This window comes from Colius striatus, chromosome 24, assembly GCF_028858725.1.
Source record: "Colius striatus isolate bColStr4 chromosome 24, bColStr4.1.hap1, whole genome shotgun sequence".
Taxonomy (NCBI): domain Eukaryota; kingdom Metazoa; phylum Chordata; class Aves; order Coliiformes; family Coliidae; genus Colius; species Colius striatus.
Window position 1 is genome coordinate 473,294 of NC_084782.1, and position 18,764 is coordinate 492,057.

Below are 18,764 nucleotides of genomic sequence, written 5' to 3' on the forward strand. Positions count from 1 at the left end.
GCGATGCCCAGCCCTGCTCTCACTTCCCCACAGAGCCAGAGGCCCCAGGAGTGCCTCAGCTCCCCTCACTCAGCACATCTGCCCCAGGAGGCTCCTGCTGTGGTCAGTGTGGCTGGAGCAGGCTCAGCCTGGCCCTCTGCCCTTCCTTCCCCCTGACCTTCAGCTCCAGTTACAAGATTTATGCTCCAGTTGCTCCTTACCAGAAGGCACCAGGGGTCACCTCATCACACACCCCCTTCCCACCCCTCTGAAAGGAGACAAGACTTTCAAACCAACCCCCTTTAAGCCAAGTACTCAGCCCCTGCCCCCAGCCCCCCACTTCCACTGCCCAAGGTAACGTGTGGCTTGTACAAGGCTCAGTACAAAGTACAAGTGGAGACTGCACAGATTTATTTCCATCACTTACCAAGGCAGCAAACACACCCCAGCTCATGTTTACTTACAATATCTCCATTCCCCCCATGTGCTTCTTACCCTTCACTCTCTGTGTTTGCAGACCAAAGGAGGGGGGGAAGGTTGGCAGAACAGAGCCCAGCAGCTCCATAGCTGGAGGATGGAGCCCTGGGATGAGGCCCAGCAACTACCCCCCTGCCCCTGAACGTTGCACAAGGATGGGCAGGGAGAGGGTGGCTGCCTGGTTCCACCTTGTTGCAGGCAGTGCCAGGGGGCTGAGGGCACACAGGCACTGCTGATGGCCCCAGGAGCCTCAGAGCACTGGCAGCTCCCCCAGCGAAACGTGAGGCTGCAGGAGGGGAGAGGTGCCAGGGCTGGGCTGGGAGAGGTGCCAGGGCTGGGCTGCCACCAGGCAGTTCTGCCAGGAATGTCTGATGGTGAGAGAAAACAGCAGCCTGCACTGTGGGGAACTGATATCACAGTCACCACGGGCAAAGCCACAGGCTGAGAAGGAAACTCCTTGTCCCTCGTGGTGTGCAGCAGTGCTGCTCCCTGGCAGTGCTGCTCCCCTGGCAGTCTGAGGGCTCAGTCCCGGGGCTTCTTATGCTTCTTCTTCTTCTTCTTCTTCTTCTGAGCCTTGCTGGGCTTCCCCTGGTGCTTGGGCCTCTTGCTGCCTGGCTCAGCCCCATCACTGTCTGAGGCTGAGCTGTCTGAGTCTGACTCTGAGGATTCCTTACTCTTGTGCTTCTTCTTCCTCTTCTTCTCCTAGTGAACGAAGACAGACAAATAAATGTGGGAAGGCTGTCACCTGTGCTCACCAGGGCAGGAGAACACTCTGTATCATAATTGTTTCAGTGGGAAAAGACCTTTAAGATCCCTCAGTGCCACAGGGACACTGAGGGGCTGCAGCTCCAGGGCTGTGCTCAGTGCTGGGCCCCTCACTCACTGCCACAGGGACACTGAGGGGCTGCAGCTCCAGGGCTGTGTCAGTGCTGGGCCCCTCACTCACTGCCACAGGGACACTGAGGGGCTGCAGCGTGGCCAGAGCTGGGCACAGAGCTGGGGAAGGGGCTCAAGTTGCCCCAGGGGAGGCTGAGGTTGGAGCTGAGGCAGAACTGTTTCCCTGAGAGGGGTGTCTGCCCCTGTGCCAGGCTGCCCAGGGAGCTGGGGGAGTGCCCAGCGCTGGAGGGATCCCAAAGCCCTGGAGCTGAGGTGCTGAGGGCCAGGGGTTAGTGCTGGGCTGGGACTCATGATCACAGAATCATCTCAGTTGGAAAAGATCTTTAAGCTCATTGGTTTTTTTAATGGGGGTGGCAGGAATCACAAATCATTTAACATCAACTCTAACCCTTAACCCAGCACTGCCAAGCCCACCTCTAACCCATGGCCCTCAGCCCCAGGGCTACATGGCTTTGCAATAGCTCCAGGGCTGGACAAGATCTTGTGAGGTCCTTTCCAGCCGTTCAGATTCTGTGATTCTGTGACTCCCCATATCCCTGGGCAGCCCTTTGGAGAAGAAATCTTGCCTCATGTCAAGTCTCAACTTCCCCTGGTGCAACTGGAGCCAGTTTCCTCTTGTCCTGTCACTTGTGACTCAGGAGCCCGACCCCCAGCTCCCTGCAGCCTCCTGTCAGGGAGTGTCAGAGAGTGCTGCTGTCTGCCCTCAGCCTCCTCTTCTCCAGGCTCAACACCCCCATTCCCTCAGCCCCTCCCCAGCACCCTTGTGCTCCAGCCCCTTCCCCAGCTCTGCAGCCCCTCAGTGTCCCTCGGGCAGTGAGGGTTCCAATCCTGCAGCCCTCCCTGGAGTGCAGCCAGGGTGAGGAAAGAGCCCTTTTGCAAGCAGCAGCTCTTTGCACAATCTCCTAGCAGACTGCACACCCTCCTGCTCTCACAGCTTCCCATCCTCTCCCCACTGCACTCAGGCAGAGTCCAGGGAACAGCTCTGAGCCCCCCCAGTTGCATTTCTGCAAAGCTCTGCAGCAAAAGCTCTACAAAACCCCAGACCTGAATTTGAGATGCAGAATAAGAGCAGCTGGTGCTGGAATAAAGCTCATCAGGAAGTTTGAAATGGATCTAAACCCTCCATTTTGAGGCACCTCAGTAAGCACCAAGCAGAGCTGACTGAGATCAGTACCATGGAGCAGCTTCCACTGGGCTTGCATCAGGCACAGTAGCCCAAATACTATTTAAGCAGCCCAAGTACTATTTAAGCTCAGAATGGTGGGGCTGGAAGGGCCCTGCAGAGCTGCTCCAGCCCCAGCCCCTGCTACAGCAGGTTCCTCTGGCTCAGGGGGCACAGGAACGTGTCCAGGTGGGGTTGGAAACCTCCTGAGAAGGAGCCTCCACACCCTCCCTGGGCAGCCTGGGCCAGGGCTCAGCACCAAAGGACTTGCTCCTTCTGTGCCAGGGGCACTTTTTGTGTTTCAGCTTGTGCCCATCACCCCTTGTCCTGGCACTGGGCACCACAGAGCATGATTCTATGACTGGCCCCATCCTCCTGACACCCACCCTTTGGGCACTGTCAGTGTTCAGGAGTTCCCCCCTCAGCCCTCTCTCCAGCCTATGGTGCTGTACAGCTTATGGACTGTAACTCATTAGAACATGGCCCTGGGAGAGGATTGTTTGTGCCTGTGCTGGCAGCACACCCAGCCCTGCTCTGCCCCTTGCTCCATCTCCTTCCAGCAAGGAGCAAGAGAAATGCTGTTGGCAGCTCTGACCATTCTCTCCCAGCAGCAGGGAGCCCAGTGGCTCAGGACATCACTGCCCACAGTGCTGAGGCAGGGCTGGCAACCAGCACCAACCCAGCCAGAGCTGGTGCCAGGGCCACGAGGGGCTCAGAAAGCATCAACCTCTGTAGGGAAACAAGCCACCAGCTAAACCTGCTCCCAGCACCAGTCACCTCTGTGACCCTCTGAATGCCCCTGGAAAGAAGCTGGAACACAACAAGTTCCATTGAAACACAGGGAGAAACTATTTGAGTGCTGAGGTGAGGGAGCCCTGGCCCAGGCTGCCCAGGGAGGGTGTGGAGGCTCCTGCTCAGGAGGTTTCCAACCCCACCTGGACACGTTCCTGTGCCCCCTGAGCCAGGGGAACCTGCTGGAGCAGGGGCTGGATGAGCTCTGCAGGGCCCTTCCAGCCCCCACAACAGCACTGTGATCACTGGAATCACCCAAAGTCTCAGGCACTGCATTATTTTTGGTGGGACAAAACCAGACTCAGTACAGAGTCCCCTAGAAACAGCCAAGAGCTGGAAGCAAATCCAAACAGACTTTAGAAGAGGAGGATGGTAAAGAGTTAAGTGCAGAATCCAAGGATGCAGCACAGAGAACTTTCTCAAGCTCTTCCAGCCTGTCACATGGTGAGAAAGTTTGACAAGACCTTAACAGGAGTTTCATTCCAGGGCTTGGGAAACTTTCTCAGCAGCAGAGGGGACAGGATGTCACACCAGGCCCTTCAGGGTGAGAGGGGAAGGAGAAGCACCCAGGTGGGCACAGTGCTGGCTGAAAAAAACCCATCCCCTCAGTCTCCTCTTTTTGATCTTCCCTTTTGAGAAGCTTTTAAACAGCTCAGAGCAACACAGAAAAAGTGCTTGCAGGGCAGCAATGCTGGCACCACAGCATCTGAGCATCTGTGCAGGGAGCAAGGCAGTGAGGGACAAGCTGACATTGGCTGCTGTGAAATCATCCTGTACAGGCAGCAGCCCTGTGACAACACAGCTTTCTGTCAAGTCCAGCATCATGGTACTGGGAGACAAGGACTGTGCTGGTTAGCAGTCAGCTCACTGTTGGACAAGTGGGAGAGTTTCTCTAGCTCATATATGGAGAGGGCAGGGCCAAGGCAAAGGTGGTTTGTGCCCCCAGGGACAGCAGCAAAGCCCTGCTGCACCCAGAGCTCCCAGCTGCTCTCCAGAAGGGCTGGGTGCTGATGGATGCAGCTCAACTCAGCTCTCAGGCACACCCTGGCACTCCTGAGCTGCCAACACTGCCCAGGATCACAGAACAGGCGGCTGGAAGGGCCCTGCAGAGCTCATCCAGCCCAATCTTCCTGCTACAGCAGGTTCCCCTGGCTCAGGGGGCACAGGAACGTGTCCAGGTGGGGTTGGAAACCTCCTGAGCAGGAGCCTCCACACCCTCCCTGGGCAGCCTGGGCCAGGGCTCCCTCACCTCAGCACCAAAGGACTTTCTCCTCCTGTTCCAGTGCAACTGTGTGTGTTCCATCTTGTGCCCATCACCCCTTGTCCTGGCACTGGGCACTACAGAAAAGTGTCTGCCCCCCCTCCTCCTACTGACACCCACCCTTTAGGTACCTCCTGGGGGCTGGGCTGGATGATCTCCAAAGGTCCCTTCCAACCCCCACCAGTCTGTGAGTCTATGAAAATGTTGTTACACATTCTTTCTGCTTAATCTCAGAGAGAATCAGCCCTGATAAGGTGCCCCCTCAGCCTTCTCTTCTCCAGACTGAACAGCCCCAGGTCCCACAGCCTTTCCTTGTATAAAAGATGCTCCATCCCCTCAGCATCTTGGTGGCCCTGCACTGGCCTCTCTGCAGCAGTTCCCTGTCCCTCTGCAGCTGGGGAGCCCAGAACTGGACACAGGACTCCAGATGAGGCCTCAGCAGGGCAGAGCAGAGGGGGAGCACAACCTTCCTCACACTGCTGCCCACACTCTTGCTGCCCCCAGGCTGCCATTGGCTTCTTGCCCACGAGGGCACGTTGCTGCTCATGGTCAGTTTATTCTCACCCAGCACTGCCAGGTCTGTCTCTGCAGAGCTGCTCTCCAGCAGGTCACCCCCAGCCTGTGCTGGTGCAGGGGATTGTTCCTCCCCAGCTGCAGGACTCTGCACTTGTCCTTGTTGAACCTCAGCAGGTTCCTCTGTGCCCAGCTCTCAGCCTGCCCAGCTCTCACTGACTGGCAGCACAGCCTCTGGGCAATCAGCCAGTGCTCCCAGTTTGGTGCCAGCAGGGAACTCACTGAGGCTCCCTCTGAATTTGTGTGGATGTTTTCAGTGCATTTAGCCCAAACAGACTCTCAGGGTAAAGCCACAGAGAGGGCCAAGAAGCACAAAGAGCTGCAGGTTACAGTCTCTCCCATGTCCTGCCCAGTTTATGCAATGATTGCAATTCTACCAAAGCAGAGCAAACATGCTCCAAAATGCTTCAGTGCTCCTGTACAAACCCCACATCAGGAGGTGGCAGGGAACTGAGCCACAGGCTGGGCTACAGCCTCACACTGCTGCCTGTCCTGCTGCTCTAGTTATTTTGAAACAGGAGGACACACCACATGAGCAGCCCTTTGGAAGGAAAGCTGCTCCAGGCTCTGCTTAAACAACGTCCCAACACTTCATTCCTTCTGGAGGTACTTGAGATAAGAGGGGAGTGTCCTAAACTCTTTAAGGAGGTGAAATATTTTTCCTGCTGGACCCTTTAGTGGAGTTACAGAGTCATGGAGAGCCCAAGTTAATTCCACAGGTGATTCATGATGACAGTCTATAGGTGTTGTTGCCTCTCTTGTTTGAGGAGCAGTCAGACCCAACCTGAAAGGAATGCAGCCCATGGGCATGACATAAACACAGCAGAGTTCAGAACAGCACACATGAGGATAGTAAGGGGAGAGGAGAGTGTGTGAAGAGCTGAGCCCCAAGCTAATACCATGGAAAAACTAGTAAAACAAGTACAGGCTACAAGTGAGAACAGATTAAGGCTTGATGAAGGACAGGTCACTGAACAAACAAGGTGTGGTTTTTACAAGAAGAGGCAACATCTGCAAGCAGACTGCCTGGAAATCCTACACATGATGCAGAAGAAGCAGCAAAGTGCTGAAAAGCCATCACAGGTCACATTTGTTATCCAATGACCATTCCAAAATGACCCCAGGGTTAAGTTAATCAAGCACTGAATTGTTTGGGTTGGAAAAGATGGAGTCCCAGCCCTGCCCTCACCCTGCCCAGCCCAGCACTGACCCACAGCCTCAGCACCTCAGCTCCAGGGCTCTGGGATCCCTCCAGGGCTGGGCACTCCCCCAGCTCCCTGGGCAGCCTGGCACAGGGGCTGACACCCCTCTCAGGGAAACAGTTCTGCCTCAGCTCCAACCTCAACCTCCCCTGGGGTAACTGCAGCCCCTTTCCTCATGTCCTGTCAGTTGGGAGCAGAGCCTGACCCCCATCTCCCTGCAGCCTCCTGTCAGGGAGTGTCAGAGAGTGCTGCTGGCTGCCCTCAGCCTCCTCTTCTCCAGGCTCAACACCCCCATTCCCTCAGCCCCTCCCCAGCCCCTTGTGCTCCAGCCCCTTCCCCAGCTCTGTGCCTGGCTCTGGCCACGCTGCAGCCCCTCAGTGTCCCTGTGGCAGTGAGTGAGGGGCCCAGCACTGACACAGCCCTGGAGCTGCAGCCTGCCCAGGGCCCAGCACAGGGGACAATCCCTGCCCTGCTCCTGCTGCCACCCCACTGCTGAGCCCAGCCAGGCTGCCCTTGGCCTTCTTGCCCCCCTGGGCACGCTGCTGGCTCCTGTTCAGCCCCTGGCACCAGCCCCCCCAGGCCCTTTCCCTGCAGCAGTTTCCAGCCCCTCTGCCCCAGCCTGGAGCTGCCTGGCCTTGGGGTGGCCCCAGTGTATCTGAGCAGAAGATGAGCCACTTCTGTAGAATTTCAGGTCAAGGAGTTACTGCTACAGGGGAGAAGGCAGCTCTTTTCTCAATAGACAAGAGAAGAGGAAGAATCAGAAGGGTTCCTGTGTCTCTCCCCAGCACGCCTGCCTCCCACACAGCCTCAGCCCACTGCCTCATTCCCACAGGAGCCCCTTCACCCTTTGACCCTCAGTGTCAAGCAGCATCTTTGCTTCTCCCTCAGGCTCTGCTTTTCTCAGGGATCAGGGGAGGCAGGCCAGTGCTCTCACACAGAGCACCAACAGGGTGAACTCTCACTGCAAAGGCTTGTCCACAGTCACACCACAAGCACGTGCTGCTGCAGAGACCTGAAGCCTCCAGCTGACTCAATCCTGTAAATGCTGTGGCACTCAGGCAGGAGAAAAGTGAGGAACTGAAGCAGCAACAGGGAAGGCAAGAGAGACAGAAGGGGATGAGGAGCCCAGAGTATCTCTGTAAGGAGAGGAATCTCTGGGGAAGGAAAAGAGCACCAAGAAACAAGGGAACAGAAACTGGTGACTATGGGCAATCAAAAACAATGTGAATGCCATTGCTAGGACCCTAAATGGATGTTTGACAGAGAGCAGCTCCCTCATGCAAAAAGACAAGCTCTACATTGATGTTAGAAGTATCAGATGGGACAGGGTGAGCAAGGCAATTGTTACTGGGTAGACTGAGCTATTCCTACTGTGTGTAAATCCCCCTCAGGGCCCCAGGCAAGCAGGGAAGCATGTGGTGGCTCCCAGACACATCACAGCAGGCACTTGAGACAACAAGGAAGCTGTTCATTGTGAGCATCCCACATCCTGCCTCCAAGAAAAAACCCTCCCAAGATTTCCTTTGCAGCACTGGGAAAACATCTGAGAGCTTTTGATCTCCTCCTTGAGAAGACAGGGAGATGAAAGGAATGAGCAAGACCTAAAGGAAGGTTGTTAGTGTACAGAGCCCCAAAAATGGGTAACAAAAGCAAGAGAGTGAGCCACACATCCTGTAGTGTCAGCAGGGCAAGGGTCCCCAGGGAATCCCCACAGTCTGGATGGACACTGACATGATCATGAGCTATTTGCACACCTCTCACTGTAATTTTTTCCCCTGAGGCATCTAAATAATAGTTACAGGAGCCTTTCCAAGACAAACCAGACCCCTGCCAGGGGAAAGAGAAGCCTGAGGCATGATCTGGATGGAGTGCACCCTTAGGGAGTTTGCAGGTGACACCAAGCTGGTGTCAATCTGTTCGAGGGTAGGGAAGCTTCACAGAGAGATGTAGAGAGGCTGGATGGTTGGGCCAAGGCCAATGCCATGAGTTTCAATAAAGCCAAGGGCTGGGTCCTGCCTTTTGGCTACAACAGGCCCCAGCGGTGCTACAGGCTTGGGGAGGAGTGGCTGGAAGCTGCCAGGCACAGAGGGACCTGGAGTGTTGGTTGAACAGGAGCCAGCAGCGTGCCCAGGTGGGCAAGAAAGCCAAGGGCATCCTGGCCTGTGTCAGGAACAGTGTTGTCAGCAGGAGCAGGGAGGGGATCATTCCCCTGTGCTCAGCTTTGGTGGGGCTGCACCTCCAATACTGTGTCCAGTTCTGGGCCCCTCTCTACAGGAAGGACATGGAGGTGCTGGAGAGGCTCCACAGGCAGCTGCCAAGCTGGGAAAGGATTTGGAGCACAGCTGAAGGATCTGGGGCTGTTGAGCTTGAAAAAAAGAAGGCTCAGGGGAGACCTTCTGGCTCTCTGCAACTACCTGAAAGGAAGCTGTAGCCAGGTGGGGGTTGATCCCTGGTAACAGGCAATAGGACAAGAGGAAACAGCCTCAGGTTGCACCAGGGGAGGTTCAGACTGGATGTGAGGAGGAATTTCTGTGCTGCCAGGGCTGTCAGGCATTGGAACAGCTGCCCAGGGAGCTGCTGGAGTCACCGTCCCTGGAGGGGTTTCAGAGCTGGGTGGGTGTTGCACTGAGGGCAATGGGCTGGTGGCTGATGGGGCTGGGACAGAGGCTGCACTCCATGGGCTGAAAGGGCTCTGCCAGCTGAAACCACTCTGTGATTCTATGTGCTACTGAGGAAACAAGCACTGCAAATTAGGCATCAAATTAACACCAATTTCATCTTGTAGGAAAGAGAGGGCTATGCCTCAGGGCAGGGGAAAAGTCACTGCACACTCTTCTACCTCAGTGCAGCCACCACCTGCAATCCCACAGACAGCCCCAGCTCCAACTCTCAGATAAAAACCTCCCAAAAATGTCAGAAACCACAACACCAGTGGAAAACATGACTTGAAGTGAGGCTTCAGCTACCAGTAGTCACTCTGGACTGGGCTGGGTGTTACCATCAAACAAAAGCCCTCTGTTCCCTGTTGCCACCACCTGCAGCCTCTCCAGCAGGAGCCTGACTCCACAGTGAGCTGGGGAGAACTGAGCCCTGAGAAGCTGGTTCTCACTATGTGACTGTTAAGAACATCCTCATCCCACTCCCAGAAGAGAGAAACCCACCACCCTGCCTGCCTGTGGCCCCTTCCAGGGGTCCAGCTATGACTCAGGGATGGAAAGTGGTAGAAAAAACAGAGAAGTGTAACTAATTGAAGGCCAGTTGTGAAGGGGCTGATGAAAGTTTATGAACTGAAGCCTGAAGCTGGAATCTCATTGCTGGCTGAACAGACTGACCACCAAACACTCCTGCTTTGGATACAGGCCTCCTCTGATCTTCTAGATCAGCACTCAGTGAAGCCAGAGTTCAAACACTGGCCATAAAAGGTCTTCTGAACTCTTGACATTTTCACACAAGACAAAGGCTGTGCAAGAGAAGTGGAGAGGGAGTCTGCTCCCTCTGCAAACACACACAGCAACCTTCCCCTGGCATGTGCAGATAAGCCCAGTTCCCATGGCACTGCCTGGGTCAGGACACATGCTGCAGCAAGGCAGCAGGGCTTTAGTTCAGATCAAAGAAAGGTGTTGGGGCATAAGGAGCAAGGAGAGAAGGGAAATGAGGTTATTGGCAGGAGCCACAGCCATTCAGGAAACTGAAGCAATTTCTATGGAGCTTCAAAAAGAGCAAGAAAGACCAAAACCCTTTTCTCACTGTGAGAAGCCTCTTCTGAGGGCTGTGTCCTGTAGCACAAAACCACCTGACAGACAGTTAAAGCAAAAATAAAGGGAGAAAGGGTGAGAATGGCTACAAAAGCTGCAGAGGAGACTCCTGTTCTGCTCCAGAACCTGCTCAAAACTGAGCCACTTTCTAAGCCCAGCACTAGCTCCTCATAACCACGTTGCTATAGTACATCCCAGCTGTAACTACCCAAACTGATCAGGCTCTTTTCCAGCTCAGCATTAGGGTACCTCATACCTTTTTCCTTTTTCTGGATGAACCCTCAGCCAGGCTGCTCTTTTTATCTCTTTCAGTTCCTGTTGCTGCCACCTCCTCTTCCTCCTCTTCTGGAATGAGGCTGTATTTGGTACCTCCAGGCTGCATGAAGCATTCCTTGGCAAAATGACCTGTAAAATAGTGTTTGAAGGATCAACACCCCCTGCTTTTTATTAATCATAACCTCCCCCATTCCTGCATTTCAGACACCTGAAGTGCTGCAAGTGTGGTTTTATTATTAGCCACCATAAAAGAATTCACACTGGACATTTTTGTCCTGGCATTTCAGCCTGATTAAACAAGCCAGGGAGCAAACACAACCCAGGCCATTGTGGAAAGATCAGTCAGGCAAAAACTAAGCCAACAGGGTAATTGGTAGAAACATATCTGTGCAAGGGCTTTGGCAGCATGGAAAGGGAGTAAAATTGGTGTGAAAGGCTAAAAGAGAACAAGGCCACAAATACAGAGGCAATAATCTCACCCTGGTTCTACCTTTTCTGCTCTGGAGACATCAAGGTTGACCTCCTGCCAGCTGTAGGTGAAAGCACAGGCAGCATAACATCTGCCTGCCTGCTCTGAGTGGACATCATCATGAAAAGTAGACTGGAAACACACAGTTTAAAGTGTTGGAGGTTCTTTAGAATGGTATTTTACAGATTGTGGTGGTTAAGTAACAGAGAACCATGTCCACTATTCACCTTGTACAGAGCAACATTAACTCCAGCTAAACAATGTTATAAAGCAAGCAGGTGCAGCAAAAATTCCACCTACAAATCAAGGCCCTGCTTTATGCCTCAGCACCCTGCAAAAAGCTACTGCAGAGGCACCACAGCAACTCAGCTTCCTACTGCTGAGCTAAGCAAAACACAAACACCTCACCAGGTTAGAAAATAACCCACCTTTCTTTCAGCTCACAGCTAACACTGTGCTTCCCAACCCCTGGCCACAAACTGCCACTGATAAAGGTGTTTATGTCTTCAAATGCATGACTGGGACAAGACCTCAGCTGTAAGACATTAAAACAAACACTGCCAGAAGGGAACCTGTGCTGGACCTGGACCCAAGAGAAAGGTTCTTCCCAGGAAGCTCAAGTCTGAAAGGAGTTCAGCTAAGTGTTGCCTTTTCACAACAGGTGATAGAAAATGGAGTTCTCCTCTAAAAGAGGCACCTGGAAGCAAGATCCAGCCCTTACACACAACTGTGAGACATGCTGATGTAATCCTATCTCCAGAATGAGGCTACACCTGCTACAACAGGCAGCCCTGCATGGACATACCTTTGCAACCACATTTCTTGCACACAGTGTTGAGGACAGCTTCAAGTGTGATCTTCTGGCTCGTGTAGTCTCTGAAGGTGCGTTTTTTCCTCTCATCCTGACTGGAAAGAGAAAGGACAGTTCCAGTTTCAATCCAGCCTCCCCTTTAACCCTGTGTGTTTACAAGAGACATAAGCTAAACATAAGAGGGGTTTTTGTTGCTCTAAAAACACCACTTCATCAGGTAAATCAAAGAAGGGAGCTGAGCAGCTGCATTAGAAGGGTATCAGCTGCCACCTTCTGCTTGTGAGAGTGACTGAGTACTCTCTACCCAAACCACACAAAGGGAGGGAGCTGCAGGTCTGTCCTTTGTGGCAACACCTGTCTGTGTATGTGAATAAACCAACACATGGACTTAAAATCATAGAATCACAGAGTGGTTTCAGCTGGGAGAGCCCTTTCAGCCCATGGAGTGCAGCCTCTGTCCAGCCCATCAGCCACCAGCCCATTGCCCTCAGTGCAACACCCACCCAGCTCTGAAACCCCTCCAGGGACGGTGACTCCAGCAGCTCCCTGGGCAGCTGTTCCAGTGCCTGACAGCCCTGGCAGCACAGAAATTCCTCCTCACATCCAGCACTGGCCTTCTTGGACACCTGGGCATGCTGCTGGCTCCTGTTCAACCACCACTTCAGGTCCCTCTGTGCCTGGCAGCTTCCAGCCACTCCTCCCCAAGCCTGTAGCACTGCTGGGGGTTGTTGTGGCCCAAGTGCAGGACCCAGCCCTTGGCCTTATTGAAACTCATGGCACTGGCCTTGGCCCAACCATGCAGCCTCTCTAGATCTCTCTGTGAAGCTTCCCTACCCTCAAGCAGATCAACAGTTCCACCCAGCTTGGTGTCACCTGCAAACTCCCTAAGGGTGCACTCACTCCCCTCATCCAGAACCTGTGCAGCATGAAGCCATTTGATTTCACTTGCAAGAGACATCACAAGAAAGAAACTGAAGTAGATAAGGAAGCTCTGAAACATCCAAGCAGTTTGAGATTTAGTTTGTGAAAGTGAGACAAACCCCCAGCTGGAATGAAGGCTTCTTCCAGCACAAACACAAGGCCATCACAAGGCAGGAATGAAACTCCTGCTGAGGTGTGAAGGGCTGGAACTCACTGCAGCCTCCCCTAGCTCCTGCCTGCCTCTGGGCAGCAAAACCAAGGGACTGCCTTCCCTCAGCCCTGCACATCACCCTCCAAAGGAGAAGGGGTCTGGAGAATAAGGATGGCAGGGGAGCAGGAAGGGAACAAGCTGGCAGCAGCAACCTGTCTGATGTAGTTGATTCCATTCAGTAGATTTACCTACTCAAGGGAAACGTTGTTTGGATCAAGGTCCTTTCCTGTGCCTTGGTTAACAACCTTCATGGAGAGTGAAAGCTTCAGTTTGTCATCTTTCATCTGGCAGGGGAAGATATGGAACAAGAGCAAATGACAATGATGTTAATTAATACACAGTGTCTGGAGGAAGGAAACTGTTGGTTAGCAGAGAACAGCCCCCCAAAAGATACTACATGAAAGTGCTTTTATTCCACTACTGTGCAGCTGCATGTGGAGTATTCCAGCTTCTGTTAAGCAGATAGCTCACAAACAAAACAAGCTCAAACTGTAGGTGCATTCAGATGAGCATCCTGCTTTCAGCATGACCCCAAGAGCTGTGGAAGCAAGTGCCTGTTTAGAAGCTTTGCCACCATTCTCAAATCATCCACCCCCAAGACATTTCCCCCTGGCTCAGTACTGGGGCTGACTTGCATCCTCAAACCAGACCTGCTTGTCCTTTTTCCCCAGTTTGAGCCTCTTCTGAGATTAAAATGTTTTAAGTGTCTCCATTAGGGGTTTGCTCTTCCTGAATCCTAGGAAGTCCCTGGCTGTCCTCGCTTCAGAAGCAAGAGCAAAAGTTGTATGTTTGGGGTTTTCTTACAGCTTTCTGCCTTTTCAGCAATGCTGCTGCTGGGGTTGGACTGGATCATCAATAAAGGTCCCTCCCAACCCTCACCATGCTGTGATTCTATGGAGGTATTGCTGGTTTGTTTATGGCACCCATGCAGTTACTGACAGGTAAATGTAATGAACCCTTCTGCTGCCCACCTCCCTGACCTGCTTCTGCCCCTACAGCAAAGGGGTCAGGAGCCCAACAGCTGTGTTCAGAGAAAAGAAACCAGCAGCTTCACAGAAGCTTATGCAACCAGAAATGAACATCAATAGCACAGACAGCTAAAAAGAATCTGCAAAGCTTTTCATATAGTGAGTAAGACCAAGTTCCTCAACCCATTCCCCTTATCTCAGTTAAATTTAAGTCCCTGTTTTGCACATCAACCTGATGATGTTGTCTCCAAATAAAGGACAACTGCAAAGTACTCATGGCCCAGTCCTGTGCTTGGAATCACAGAACCCCCTTGTGTTGAAATGGAACTGTTTGTGTTCCAGCTTCATCCCATCACCCCTTGTCCTGTCACTGGAGACCACAGAAAAAAGTGCTGCCCCAACCTCCTGACACCCACCAGTGAGATATTTGTAACTTTTAATGAGCTCTCCCCTCAGTCTCCTCTTCCCCAGGCTGAACAGCCCCAGGTCCCACAGCCTTTCCTTGTATAAAAGATGCTCCATCCCCTCAGCATCTTGGTGTCCCTGCACTGGCCTCTCTCCAGCAGTTCCCTGTCCCTCTGCAGCTGGGGAGCCCAGAACTGCCACAGGACTCCAGATGAGGCCTCAGCAGGACAGAGCAGAGGGGGAGCAGAACCTCCCTTGACCTGCTGCCCACACTCTTCTTGCTGCCCCCAGGCTGCCATTGGCTTCTTGCCCACGAGGGCACGTTGCTGCTCATGGTCAGTTTATTCTCACCCAGCACTGCCAGGTCTGTCTCTGCAGAGTTGCTCTCCAGCAGGGCACCCCCAGCCTGTCCTGGTGCAGGGGGTTGTTCCTCCCCAACTGCAGGACTCTGCCCTTGCCCTTGTTGCACCTCAGCAGGTTCCTCTGTGCCCAGCTCTCAGCCTGCCCAGCTCTCACTGACTGGCAGCTCAGCCTCTGGGCAATCAGCCAGTGCTCCCAGTTTGGTGCCAGCAGGGAACTCACTGAGGGTCCCTCTGTCCCCTCATCCAGGTGGTTGATGAAGATGTTGAACCAGACTGGCCCCAGAACCCATCCCTGTGGAACCCCACTGGCCACAGGCCTCACACTCCATTCTGTGCCATTGATCCCCAGCCTCTGGGCTCTGTCATTCAGCCAGTTCTTGATCTACCTCACCTCCTCATCCACTGTGCAACCTGGAACTGAGTGTTTCCACCTTGATCCCAACAGAATACACTCAGCCTGTTTGTTTCCATGGCTCACCAGAGCAGAACCTTTAGATTGTGTGCCCAGTGATGTTTAAAAGCAGATGACATGCCCATTGTCCCATCTTCTGCAGAGGAAACAGCAGTGCAGGTTGGAGGGGCAAAACCAAATGTGTCATGCTCTTACTTCTAAATAAGCAAAGAAAATGCTGCTCTGTTGTCTCTGGGGCCATGATTCACCACCACTCATACTTTCTTGAAAACAAACATCTCAGCTCCTCAAAGGGTTGAACTGTGTGTCAGCTCTTATACCATGGGATCCTCTCAAATTGCTCCTTTAGCCCCCAAACCACCCCCTTAAGGTGATACAAGGGCTGCACAGGGGAAAAGGGGAAACACTTAGTTGCTTTTAAATCAAAAGCTTTTACAAAGTCCCTTTGCCTGAACCACACTGTTGCATATCACAGAAGTGAGGTGCCCAAAGTCACATCTGGAGGTAAAGAGAGTTCACCTGAGGATAAACCACTGCCCCTTGAACACCCCCAGAGGACAGGAACAGGCTGCCTCTGTGCACAGGTGCTCCCAGAGGCTTTGCAGTGTGCTTTATCTACACAGCACTAAAGAAAACAATAGCTAACCTTACCTCCTTTCCAATCAGCTTCACCCAGACTTTGTCACCAACATCCACTATCTCTGAGGGTTTATCCACAGGGCAGGAGGACATGTGAGTCCTATGGACAAGGCCTGCTCATGGTTTTGGAAGAGAAGAAAGGGTTAAAAATGAAAGCCAAGTTTCCCCTGCATCTCAGTTTTGCCCTGTAGGGCAGCAGCCTCCAAAGTGGGGTGGGTGTGAGATAATCCTTTGGGCTGTGGGAAGGAAACAGTCTTGTATTTTACCTCTTTGTATTTCACACTTGGACTCGGTTCAATTGGTTTGTATTTGCATGTTTGTATTTAACAAAAGCAATTTACAGCCCCCCTCCACCTTTGTAACTGAAACAACAACAAATAGTCACAGAGTCACAGCATGCTGGGGGTTGGAAGGGACTTTTAGAGCTCATCCAGCCCAATTCCCCTGCCAAAGCAGCTCCCACCTAGATCAGGTCACACAGGAACGTGTCCAGGTGGGTTTGGAAGAGCTCCAGAGAAGGAGCCTCCACTGCAGGTGAGAAGCAACTACTTGCATCAACCACACATGTAAAAGCTCACCAAGATCTGCTCCAAATGAACCCCAAAAAGCAGGTGTCCAAAGCAAACTTTGGTGCTCAAAGTACCAGGTGCCCAATGGCAAAGTGTAGCAGGTCCTGCCTGTCCTCTGGGGCAAGCCCAGGCACCAAAGCTGCAGGAGCCCATTTCATGCATCAGCAACACTTTGAGTCATGGCTGTCTGGATGTGCTGCCCCTGCAAGCTCACACAGTCCCCACACTGGATGTTCAACTCCCATGAACGATGCTGGGTGACAGGGAGGACAAATATGAGAACACACCTTCCTGCTGCAGCCCTGCTCCCACCCCAGAGCTCTGAAGGGAATGGGCACCTGAGGAGCAGTGAAAGGGATGTTTGTGGGTACATCAGCACCTGACACAACACCCACTGAAAATCCCTTTTGCTCCACTTCAGTGCCTACTTTTTGCTTCAACTCAGTTGGACTGGATGGTCTCTAGAGGTCCCTTCCAACCCCTCCCATTCTGTGACTGTGATCTCTTTTGCCTCACTTCAGGGTCTCCTTTTGCCTCACTCCAGGGCCTCCCTTTGCCTCACTCCAGGGTCTTTATTTAACTCATTTCTATTGGTCATAAGAGAAATAAGCTGGGCAAGTTCTCTAATTCTAAAAAGTTTCTCTAGTTTGCCCAGGGCCTTAAAATGAGTCTCTAAAACACCCTGAAGGTATCAAGAAGCCCTCTGAGGCTTTGCTATTCATGCAAACATACAGTCACATTCTAAGAACTTCCTAAGAACCTCAACTCCTTCCTCACACAGGGAAACACCCACTTTCCTCAGCTGTGTCCAAACCCCAGCTCTCAGAGCAACTGCCTGACTCACCATGAAACCAGCCCTGAAGAAAAGAAGAGAAACAAACCTTGTTTCCTGCAGCCAGGGATTTTGATAAATGCCCCATATTCTGTCACTGTGGCAACCTGGGAAGGAAATCAACAGGACACCCCTCACAAATGATTCACTTTCCAACCCCACACCAGAGAATGCACAGAAACCCTCCACAGTTCTACTGTCATAGGATCAGAGAATCACTATGCTTGGAAAAGACCTTTAGGATCATCAAGACCAAGCCCTCCCCTCACCCTGCCCAGCCCAGCACTAACCCACAGCCCTCAGCACCTCAGCTCCAGGGCTCTGGGATCCCTCCAGGGCTGGGCACTCCCCCAGCTCCCTGGGCAGCCTGGCACAGGGGCTGACACCCCTCTCAGGGAAAAAGTCCTTCCTAAAAGAAGAATTTTCTTTCCTTCAATTGTAGGTTTGAAGGCAGATCAGACACTGCAATACTGGGTAAGTCTGGAGGGAGTGAGAGCAGCCAAGCACTCCAGGCTGTGCAGGGAAACATCCTGGGTGCATCTATGTGTATGTGCACAAACATAGAGACACGTATCCAAACATGTGTGTGTAGATGTGGTAGAGAATTGTCAGTCATCCAACCTCTCACTGAACTGAAAAGGGGCAGAGAAGGACATTCAGGGCTGTAAGTTCCCTCACAGGCAGCAGCTCTGCACACCTCGCCCTGGAAGATGGTGTAGAGCTCAGGCAGTGCCTCCATCATTGCAGGCTTCATGGGATCCAGGGCACAGACACTCCAACCTTCCTGCCAACACCAGTTATGTTCACCTCAGGCTGCACAAGGGCAGAGAGAAGCCTTGAAAAGAAATGGCAATTGTGATTATTCCAACTTGAGTCAGAATGACAGAATCATTTCAGTTTGAAAAGCCCCTGAAGCTGCTGCAGTCCCAGCCCTGCCCTCACCCTGCCCAGCCCAGCACTGACCCACAGCCCTCAGCACCTCAGCTCCAGGGCTCTGGGATCCCTCCAGGGCTGGGCACTGCCCCAGCTCCCTGGGCAGCCTGGCACAGGGGCTGACACCCCTCTCAGGGAAACAGTTCTGCCTTAGCTCCAACCTCAGCCTTCCCTGGGGCAACTGCAGCCCATTGCCTCTTGTCCTGTCACTTCGGAGCAGAGACCAACCCCCAGCTCCCTGCAGCCTCCTGTCAGAGAGTTATGCTGTCTTCTCTCAGCCTCCTCAACACCCCCATTCCCTCAGCCCCTCCCCAGCCCCTTGTGCTCCAGCCCCTTCCCCAGCTCTGTGCCCGGCTCTGGCCACGCTGCAGCCCCTCAGTGTCCCTGTGGCAGTGAGTGAGGGGCCCAGCACTGACACAGCCCTGGAGCTGCAGCCTCCCCAGGGCCCAGCACAGGGGACAATCCCTGCCCTGCTCCTGTCGCAGGCAGCTCCTTACTGAGGCCACAACCCGACCCCGAGGCTCTCCCGGTGCCGCTGTGGCCGCGCTCCCCCCGCGCAGGGGCCGAGGCTGAGGAGCGCCGGCTGCGCAGGGCTCGAGGCGGGGGCCACGGTGCCGGCTCGTTGCAGCCCGCGCCCGGGCGGCTGCAGAGAGCGGGAACAGCCTGTGCCCAGTGACCGCGTCAGCGCCCGGCGCCGCAGCCCCAACTGCCGCCATCACTCACCCACCTCCGGCCGCCGCCATTCCTGCTCCCTCCCTCCCGCACCTTGCGGCATCGCTCCGCCAATCGCCGCGGGCAACGCTGGAGGGTTGCAGCCTCCAGCCAATCACCACTAACGGTGTTAAACGGAAGCCCGCC

At 53.6% G+C, this 18,764-nt stretch overlaps 1 protein-coding gene across 5 annotated transcripts; it reads right to left on the bottom strand.

The window, feature by feature from the left end:
- Positions 1-367: 367 nt before the first annotated feature.
- On the bottom strand, positions 368-18,683 carry ZCCHC17 (zinc finger CCHC-type containing 17). 5 transcript variants are annotated; one of them, XM_062014699.1, is made up of 8 exons: positions 18,634-18,683; positions 17,671-17,808; positions 17,023-17,080; positions 15,585-15,685; positions 12,979-13,070; positions 11,649-11,749; positions 10,355-10,503; positions 368-1,158 (listed from the first exon to the last, which is right to left on the bottom strand). In XM_062014699.1, exons 2-8 carry the CDS (start codon positions 17,725-17,727, stop codon positions 979-981), a joined length of 738 nt encoding a protein of 245 aa, XP_061870683.1. In that variant the 5' UTR covers positions 17,728-17,808; positions 18,634-18,683; the 3' UTR covers positions 368-978. The 5 variants fall into 5 exon arrangements, with proteins under 5 accessions (XP_061870683.1, XP_061870684.1, XP_061870686.1 ...); XM_062014700.1 differs by having other exon boundaries at positions 18,630-18,667; XM_062014701.1 differs by lacking the exon at positions 368-1,158 and adding an exon at positions 5,851-5,925.
- Between the last annotated feature and the right edge of the window lie 81 nt (positions 18,684-18,764).

Bases quoted from the DNA above. Each gene is read 5' to 3' on its own strand.
- ZCCHC17 (XM_062014699.1), bottom strand. From the start codon at position 17,727: ATGAAGCCTGCAATGATGGAGGCACTGCCTGAGCTCTACACCATCTTC. The intron at 13,071-15,584 runs GTAAGGTTAGCT...TTCCCCTGCCAG, and splicing joins TGAAGCTGATTGGAAAGGAG to ATGAAAGATGACAAACTGAA. The intron at 11,750-12,978 runs GTAGGTAAATCT...TTCTCTTTCCAG, and splicing joins CCAAACAACGTTTCCCTTGA to TCAGGATGAGAGGAAAAAAC.